The 10000-nt window shown below is 41.4% G+C and overlaps 2 protein-coding genes across 4 annotated transcripts in view; one reads left to right on the top strand and one right to left on the bottom strand.

Annotated features, from left to right (window-relative positions):
- The window catches only part of neu1 (neuraminidase 1), an 8594-nt gene extending 5957 nt beyond the window's left edge, over positions 1-2637 (bottom strand). The window contains exons 1-2 of the mRNA XM_035429693.1: positions 2338-2637; positions 1-59 (exon numbers count right to left, since the gene is read on the bottom strand). The exon at positions 1-59 is cut by the window's left edge and continues 131 nt beyond it. Of these exons, the coding sequence (XP_035285584.1) occupies positions 1-59; positions 2338-2445 (167 nt within the window). The 5' untranslated portion in view covers positions 2446-2637. The remainder of the gene's footprint in view (positions 60-2337) is intronic.
- Positions 2638-6654: 4017 nt separating this feature from the next.
- LOC118233764 (transmembrane protein 268) overlaps positions 6655-10000 on the top strand; it is a 9144-nt gene continuing 5798 nt past the window's right edge. For 2 of the 3 annotated variants that reach the window (XM_035429690.1, XM_035429692.1), the window contains exons 1-2: positions 6992-7452; positions 9297-9451. In XM_035429690.1, the coding sequence (XP_035285581.1) occupies positions 9331-9451 (121 nt within the window). In that variant the 5' untranslated portion in view covers positions 6992-7452; positions 9297-9330. Of the gene's footprint in view, positions 6801-6991; positions 7453-9296; positions 9452-10000 lie in introns of those variants that run through there. The other variant, XM_035429691.1, reaches the window with a different exon arrangement.

Below are 10000 nucleotides of genomic sequence, written 5' to 3'. Positions count from 1 at the left end.
ACCTGCCCCGCCCCGCCCCCCACCCACAGCAGCTGCTCATCGTACACCAGCGGGTCAATCTGCAGGGGGGGGGGGGGGCAGAGAGGGGGACGCTCCAGGATTACTATAACGTTTGCGGAGGGGGTTTTGGTTTTTACTGTGCTCTCGCGTATCAGTGAACCAGTGTTGGTGTGTACAGTCAAACAGCTCATTTAGTCGGGTTAACTGGTGGAAACAAAGACCTGCACACACACTGGCCCTTCCAGGACTGGAATTCCTCCCCCCCCCCCGTCCCCCCGTCCGCCCGAGCAAAAGGTAAACAGACACCCCCTAGTGGTGAAAATAAATGAGTAAGAATCAATAATTAGAAAACGTGGATGACCTTGCTAAACGATGAATGTTTGCAGTTTCCCCGGGGTTTACAGAGCACGAAAGACGTCAGGAGACTCAGGCAGACGCAGTTCTTTTAAAACTAGCGCGGCCTATTTACAGAAACTCTCACCTTGGAGTTAATTGCACAGCTCCCCACAAAAACTTCATGCTACACTGCAGCCCTAACTGTGATCATTTCCCAAACCTTCCTCAAGTTTTAGGGCTGGCCAGTAAACCGAAATGATAATTATTGCATGCAGTACCTGTTGTCGCCACAGTGTGGTGTAGTGTAGTGCCTTTCTTTATAACTTTTTTCTCTTTAATTGTACCTGATGCTGTAGTAAACAACTGCACTTCAGAGGCTGCGTGAATTGCTTATGGAAGCAATATCAACACTTATCTACTGGGTGACCATAAGACAGCCAATCAGCAGCAAGGTCGTACAGCTTCCTTGTGATTGATAAAAACGCATCACATGATGTACAAGCTGCGCAATTAACTCCAAGGGCGTAGCTTCTGCAAATAAAGACAATAAAACAAAGAGCCAAAATACAAAAGCAAGTCCATATCTGAAAGGTTGAGAAGGATCTAAATTAAAGTTTTGGAGAGGCCTAGTCAATGTCCTGACTTGAATCCAACAGAGATGGATTCCTGTGGCAGGACCTGGAACGAGCAGTTCATGCTCAAAAACCAACAACTTTTGACTTAAAGCAGTTCTACAAAGAGGAGTGGGCTAAAATTCCCCCACAGCACTTTGAAAGACTGATATCAAATTAAAGAAAGCGTTTGGTTGCAGTTATCGCTGCCAAAGGTGGTGCAACTAGTTTTTTTTATTTTAAGGGGGCTATTTTTCACATGGGTGATATGGGTGTGTGAAGACTTTTTTCATTAAATAAATGAAATAATCATTTAAAAATGTGTTTTGTGTTTCCTCAGTTTCCCTTTGTCTAATATTACATTTCATCTAAAGATCTGAAACCATTTCAGTGTGACAAATATGCAATAACAGAGGAAATCGGGAAGGGGCAAATACTTATTCACAACTCCGTAACTGTTTATTGAAACGGTTCAGGTTAAGTTACCTGTGCCAAAACACCACCGCAGGTCGCCTGTAAGATGTGAACCGGCAACCTTCTGGACCACTTCCCCTATTGCACTGCTTCTGTGTCCCTCAACTGAACATCTGCAGAGCAACAACTGTCCACTGTCCGAACGTGGCTCACAAATTAAGCAGTTCCTCGTGCGAGCAGGGCACACATACCAAAGCCCAGGGGGAAATAGGAACTCTCGCAAACCGCATCCTCGCTACCGGGACTCCCGCTTTCAATTTTAATTTTGTAAGGGCAGCTATAAAGTTTCCGAGTCAGGAATACTGCAGTCACGAGATGTTAATGTTGCCGCGTGATCGCCATGCAATGTCGTTTTTGTTAGGTTGCGCCAGGTATGATCAGACACCATCAGCCCAGCACCCAAAGGACAGAGAACAGACAGAGAGGTGTCGAAATGTTTTGAGAGAAGTGTCAAAATTGTGTCTTAGAGCCTGTGAGGCTTAATCTAAACAATTTACAATTTCCATAGCATTTATCATTTCCTTTTTCAAAATATCTATAGACGTGGTTTTAAAACATTGGCAAAGCCTATTGCGACGAGATGTAGGCTAGAAGATGATGAAACACTGAAGGGAACTTGTTTGCAAACTTGTCAGAACTTTGCGTGTTTTAGCTATACACCACATCGATGGTTCTTTCAGGCAGGGGAAAAAAACCGACGTATGGTAGGGAAGCGTGACGTGAATGCAGGTTTGGGACGCTGAAAAATGAGCCGACAGCTCAGCTAAGTTGTCAGAGACAACAATTATTCACAATTATACAACTGTCGACCACAATACACATATAAGCACCACTACACAGTTATTACATTTTTAGCCAATTGTCATTTCATTTAGCCATTTGTCATTATATTTTCTGAAAGTTGTTCGATGCTTACCTGTACGAAGGCAGTACACAAATACCGAGTCGCAAACAGCGAAAACGCAACCAGAACTAGAGCTCGTCTCGTCGGTGCCACGCCGTCGATCCTTCGCGTGGAGCTCATCTTCTCACTGCTGTAAACACTTCTCTGGATTTGGGAGCGATATTTCCACCCAAATTAAATAAAATGTTCCCACAAAAAAACGTTCAAGACGTTCTGCCAGTAATATGCGGCGAACGTCCCCGGAAGGCAACAAACCACAATTGCGCTTCAACTGGGGGCACAAGCAGAACAACCCTGTCATATGACTGGCATTTTTAAAATCACGTGACCTGGTCATATGGTAGAAACTTTTCTCTTTTTTTCTTTTAGAATCTACAAATAATGTACGAACATACGGTCATATTTGGTATGGTTTTGTACATAAAAATCAAGCACGTAATCAGGAATATACAGTTCACAAAGAATAGAAAACATATAGGCCTAAAGATGAAAATAAATAGCAAGAGGATTACTTAAGTAAGTAAATGAAGAGAGATGGGGAAAAGTGAGAATACAAGACTAAGTGCGTCACAGGTAGGCGTCAACAATGTTGTAGTCCTTAGCCAGCTAAAAGTCTTTTTTTTTTTTTTTTTTACATTTTTCCTTTCCATATATTCCAGAAATGTAAAAAGAAACCGTTTCTTGTGAAAAATAAAAAGTTTGGCGAAGTCTTTAAGCATCTTGCTTTGTGGATTAAAAAAAATAATTTGCCCATCAGAATAATATTGTTTGACAAAAAAAAAATTTTTTTTTCTATATTTCCTTTTGCTGAACCGAATAATATGTTTTCATCAGAGAAATTCATCAGGGATTTAATGCTATAATTTCCAACCATTTGTGAAGATGACCCGAAAGGTTTGACCCATACGAGAGGAGAGCGTATGGACTGCTGTACTAACCCTAACCCTAACTGCTGTTTCCACATTCCTTTGACAAATGACACTTGCCTGGGGAAAAATTGTGAACGTGAGCCGTGAAGTTACTGGTGCAAATTTGAATGATCTTTGCCACCTGTACCAAGTCAGAGCCACACGGGAAGCTCAGGTCATCTCATCGGGCTCCCAGCACCCTTTGCACAGTGAGTTTAATGTCGGTAAAATGTCCAATGGGGAGACATGTTGTTAGTGGGATAGGCGGCAGGAGAAATAAGAAGAAGAAGAAGAAGAATGAGAAGAAGAAGAAGAAGGAGAAAACGCAAAATCCCCTTAGTTTTGGGCTTTATTGTGTGGACGTGTGAAGTTGTTTATGAATTCTGTCTGTTGAAATGGGGTGAGAATGTACAGAATTGGTACATACCTGCCATCCCAATTTGCTCCCCTCGAGGTGGAGGTTTTACCCCCCTAGAGGTGACACTAACAGATATACGAGGTCCTTTATTCCATCAGCTATTGGCTTCTTAAACAAAATGGGACTGTGACTATCTGTGGATGTGATATGGTGCCCCCCCCCCCCCCCCATTTGATATCTTGAAATTGATTTATTTCTGTTTAGAAGGGGTATGGAAGTGTACGCAGTCGGTACGTCATCTTTTAAATAATAGGTTTGGGTATATCATCGTTTAGAGGTCATATCATTTGGGTTTAAGATCATTGGGTGTAGATCTGCCATAAAGTAGACACAAATAAATGTATTTGACAGTTTATCATTATTTAAGGAAAGACTGTAGATTAACAGCGGAGGCATAGATGGTGTTGTAGATGAGGAATTTATTAACATATTTATAGCCAGCAATAACACAGATTTAGGTATGGATTTAATTATAATGTTTAATTGTTTTGGGTTGCATATTAAGTTGAATTGTGAGCAGACATTTTCCTGAGACAGAATATTGCCCTCTACTGTCCAGGAGGTTCATAACAGGCTATACACCCGTCTCTGCCCACATTCCATGAAGAGATTAAAAAATAAAAAATACATTTAAAAAACACATATCTGTTATTCCAGATTGGCGTGTTGTGGAGTCTAAAGTTGTGTTTGAACAATATTTCCAAATAGTTTAACACTTGCTGATGAAAGGACGACAATTTGATTGATAAACTTTGAATAGTGAAGGCACCGTGTAACAAAAGGTTTATTCCACCTAGTTTGTTTATTTATTTATGTATTTATTTAAAATATTGCTATTGTTTATGAACGTTTTAAGCTAGTTGATTTTCAAGGTGTGGTCCCCTATCTTTGACCAAAATGTCCTCTCTTTAAATAATGTACCATCTACTTCCAAATTTTAATTTCATTAATCATTTTAATTGATTTCTTTATTTATTTTATTTTTATTTTTGAAATAGCCAAGGAATGAACAGTGTAAATGCACCAAGCTAAACTTTTCGTTTTGGTCAGAAAGAAAAAAAAAATCGCTATGTCTCTTTGCATCCAGATGTTAAGTCCAGACTCAAACTTCGTTCCAGAAATTCGGATTTTTCGCTTTCTTTTTGGTCCTTGGTTATATGCAAAGATATTTCACTGTTCTTTTAATGGAGATTCCATGGAAGGCATCTGTGGATTTCAAATGGCTCACCTCATCAAAGAAGGCATTATAATCTTTAATGGAGGATGACCAGGAGTAGAGATTGTGATAGAAACAATACATTTCTTTAGCGATGACCTTAGGGTCTGCGCTTTCTACAGAATTTTTATTAAGTTTCTTTCTTGGGGCATTTTTTTCTTCTTCTAGTCGGCAGAAATACGGTGAAAACAATTAAAAGCTCAGCTGAAAAAGGGTCCATCTTGGCTCAAGTTGAATACCCTTTCCCGCAGCCATACCGGAAGTGATTCAGACAAAATGTCCGAACAGAGCGGAACAGAGTTCTGTGGTCTTGTAATGTAAACACGAGGCGTAATTATTGTTGCGTTTTGCAACTGGTCCGCCATGTTCTATGTGAAACTGAGGGGATCGCAAAACTGTTCGGTGGATGGGGTTGGGTAGATTTTTTTTAAATTACACGCACTGAAAATTATGTATTGGAACCAGCAAAACCGAACGAGCATATTTCTGTTTCCATTGGCTACGCTGAAATGCACCTGCTTAAAGCTGATATCCCATACATTAACTGCAAGACTGCTGACTCAAACGTTATGTCCCCCCCAAAATTATTAATGACGTTCTTGTTTAGTTCTGTGAGTAACCCAATTTGATACGCTAAAAGTATCAGGGCAGAAAGAATATACAATTTCATTGTTCTTATATGTTATGGTGTTTAGTTTCCCCCTAAATTTTCGTCTTTAAATATACAATGTTTCCCTATATCTTTTGTGTCAGAAAAAACACTTTGTGGAACGTGTGAAACGTTCTATACAAATAAAGATATTATGGAACGAGGGATTCTGTCAGCACGACATAGCCTAGCCGATAAACGCCGCGTTCTTGCAAATACCTCTTTTGACCACAGGGCGGCGCAGGGACCTCATTTTTTTACCCCCAGCGTTTATTTTCCTCTGCAACTCTGAAGAACTGCTTAATTGAGGTCAGGGATGCAACTTCTCAGGGACTGGGGAGACTGTCGTATGCACATGATGTTTTGAAGAAACTTTCATAAAACATGAACTGTACACAACTGATAATCCAAGCGTTCTTATTAAACTGAAAATGCCAAAAATTCACATACATTTTTTTTGAAGATTACAACTTTTTCTTAAATCAGTAAAAAAAAATGGAGTGAGTGTTTGAGTGTGTGTGTGTGTGTGTGTGTGTGTGTGTGTGTGTGTGTGTGTGTGTGTGTGTGTGTGTGTCCGTGCGTACACGTGTAGCAGTGAGATTTCCTATTTACTTCTGCACAACACCGAGAGTTTCAGCCCCAACCCCTCAGCCCCCACACCCCCCGACGCCCCACCCCCCAGCCCACACACCCCCCACCCCCCAGCCCCCGCCCCCACAGTTGTGGTTCAGCAAGTACCCGCCCTGTTTGGTCTGCCACAGAACTCTGCACTGATGCACACACACACACACATACACACACACACACACACACACACACGCACACACATGCACATAAATACACACTTGCACACACACCCACGCATGCAAATACACATCCTGAACACATGCACAAACACACACAAGCTCAGCATTATGACCAATTAGTGCCAGTGTAGAAGCTCTCAGGCACATTCTTACCCAGACACATGCACACACACATACATACACACACACGCACGCACACACACTTTTCTCTGTTTCACTGTTTATGTGGTAGAAACCACATTCCTCTGGCCATGTGACCTAGCTGATCTCAGTCACAAGCTAAATTTAAAAAAAGAAAGCGTGTGTCTGTGAGTGTGTGTGTGTGTGTATGTGTGTTAAACGAGAGAAAAAGAAGGGGAAGGAGAAGTTTCAGTGGATACAGTGGGAGTGAGCATGGTATTGTAATAAAGAGTGAGGAGTGGTTCAACATTCAGACCTAATGGATCTACAGCAGACTTCACTGGGAGTACCATTAACGGTAGGACACACACACACACACACACTACACACATTACACACACACACACACACACACACATTACACACACACACTACACACACATACACACTACACACACACACTCTATACACACACACTCACACACACACTATACACACTATACACACTGTACACACACACACACACCCACACACCCACTCACACGCACACACTCATTAACTATGAATTTCACCGGAAGCTCACTGAAAGGAAATGGAGCCTAAGTCATTATTTCAGATGATAAGAATCGGATTCAAAAGCAAGTTTGTGTTTGAGAGAGACTGAGAGAGAGAGAGAGAGAGAGAGATCAGAGTCAGAGGCTAATTTTAGGAACCTGACCATTTGGCTTCTGACTTTAAATTAAAATTCGAATTCAAATTTGTCTAGATGAACAGACAGCTCAGCGCTATGTCAGAGAGAGAGAGAAAGAGAAAGAGAAAGAAAGGAGCCATCAGTCTTGCTAACAGCTTTTTCACACGTCTGTAGTAAAATGTGCCCACACATGTGAAAGAGAGAGAGAGAGAGAGAGAGAGAGAGAGAGCAACGGGGAAGTCAGTTGCAGAAGTTCTCGGTGGATACGAGGCTGATGATCTACGAAGGGATGAAATAACAGAGTGTTCAGAGTGTTCAGGTATGTGGTCTCATTGTGTTCAGAGTGCTCAGAGTGTTCAGGTATGTGGTCTCATTGTGTTCAGAGTGTTCAGAGTGTCCAGAGTGTTCAGGTATGTGGCCTCATTGTATTCAGAGTGTTCAGAGCAGTGGTTCTTAACCTGGGTTCGGTCGAACCCTAGGGGTTCGGTGAGTCGGTCTCAGGGGTTCGGTGGAGCCTCCGCCGCAGAGGTCCACCCCTCAGTCTAGTCTGCAGTCATATTTTATTTTTTACTAAAGAAGGGTTCGGTGAATGAGCATATGAAACTGGTGGGGTTCGGTGCCTCCAACAAGGTTAAGAACCACTGGTTCAGAGTGTTCAGGTATGTGGTCTCATTTCACTCTTTACACCACGGGGTTGCCATGGCAGTCACCGGTGTGGAGGCACAAACATCACATTACAGGCGTTTAGCAGACGCTCTTATCCAGAGCGACTTACACAACTTGACTTAAACAAGTTAAGGTGTGTCATTTTAGTGAGCCAGGCCAAGACGGCTGGAGGATTTACTGTGTGTCCTGGGTAAAAGTTCACCAGAACAGAGCATGACTGGAGCTGTGTGAGTGTGTGTGTGTGTGTGTGTGTGTGTATGTGAGTGTGTGTATGTGTGTGTGTGTGTGTGTGTGTGTATATATATGTGTTAGTGTGTGTGTATGTGTGTGTGTGTGTGTATGTGAGTGTGTGTGTGTGTATATATGTGTTAGTGTGTGTGTATGTGTGTGTGTGTGTGTGTGTGAGTGAGTCAGTGTGTGTGTGTGAGTGTGTATATGAGTGTGTGTGTGCGAGTGTGTGTATATATGCAAGTGTGTGTGTGTGTGTGTGTGTGTGTCTGTGTGTGTGTGAGTGAGTGTGAGTGAGTAGCCATTGTGTAGCCATAGTTGCTGTGAAATATACTATATAAATGCAGTCTTTTTACCATTTACCGTAGAGTCAGGGGACCAGCGGCAGACAGCAGCAGAAACACCTTCGCCATTACAAAAAAATGAGATATTAATCATAACAATATAATAAAAATCAAAATATTTTGCACTAGCCCGAGAGACGTTAACACCACCAACCCAAAATGCTACAGTAAACATTTCTGTCGGCAGGCATAGCAAGTAAAGACTGCGACAAAAGTTGTTGATGGTTTTGAGCAATTTACTTTGTCCTTTTTTGCGGATTTGTTTTTGAGAGTTCCGTTTTATATGTCGAAGGGGGAAACCCAGTTCAATTGTCTGAGATAGCGCTTCTGAATTCGGCCTCTACTGCTCTGTGGATTTCCTGTTGTAGTCAGAGAAGAAAGTGGCTTGCGGTTACAAGAGTTTCTGCCTTCCAGATTATCCGTGACTGTTTTGGGCTTTAATTCTGTCAGAATTCGTGTTTACCTTTGTCTTATATGTAAACGTTACACTTTTTCTCCGCAATTTCGGTTTAGCGAGGAAGTTTTAGCGTTTGTGAAGAACACTTGCGAGAAAAATTATTTATTCACACAGCAGGACCCTCAAACTCTGTTTGTGTGTGTCTGTGTGCGCATGTACCCAGTGTGTGGGTGTATGCATGAGTGTGCGTGTGTGTGTGTGTAGCCTTCCTTCCAGAACATAAACACTGAACACCATGATGCCTTCTTTTGACTGCCTGGAAGGAAGGTTGAATTGATCAAACAGGATCGCACATTGAGTGATTTTTTAGAGACGTGTGCATCAACGTGTGTTAGTTACTGCATGTGTGTGTGTGCGGGCGTGTGTGTACTGTATATGTGTGTGTTTGTGTGTGAAGATCAGTTCACCAACCATCATACAACTCTGCTGCACATTATTTGTGTTGTGTTTTTGTTTTTTTGTCTCTAGATCTCTAAGTAAATTGTACGCATTTGTACTCAAAATGGAGGACGGAGCGACTCCACCTAACATGATGGACGAATGGGATGCCAGGAATGCTGAGACACACCCCAGGCCACTGCGCACCCAATCGGACAGAAGCAGAGTGGCCCAGCGGACCAATGGTCAGCCACTGTCAAACGCAGGGTGTGATGGTTTGACTTTCCACACATCCATAATGTCCGTAACTTCTGTAATGTCTGTAGCATCCATAATGTCCGTAACATCTGTAATGTCTGTAGCATCCTTAATGTGTGTAACATCTGTAATGTCTGTAACATCCATAATATCTGTAACATTTGTAATGTCTGACATCTGTAATGTCTGTAAAGATGATCTGTCTCTTTGTCTTTCATTCAATCCACATCAGTTAATCATTTTGTAAACAATAATAACAATAATAATAAAGAAGTAATAATAATAAGAGTATAACAACAACAATAATAATAATAATAATAATAATAATTATTATTATTATTATTATTATTATTATACTTTTATTATTACTACTACTTTATTATTATTGTTTACAATATTGTAATGACATCAACAAAATTAAATTCCTTTTTCTCCATCACTGTTTCTCTACACATACTATGTTGCTTGGTACTCCTGTTTACATTTTTCTCTGTCAGAATGTGTAATACCACTCTGACAGTCTCTCTCTCTCTACC

This window comes from Anguilla anguilla, chromosome 8 (genome assembly GCF_013347855.1).
Source record: "Anguilla anguilla isolate fAngAng1 chromosome 8, fAngAng1.pri, whole genome shotgun sequence".
Lineage (NCBI taxonomy): Eukaryota > Metazoa > Chordata > Actinopteri > Anguilliformes > Anguillidae > Anguilla > Anguilla anguilla.
This window is presented reverse-complemented; position numbering and strand designations above follow the sequence as displayed.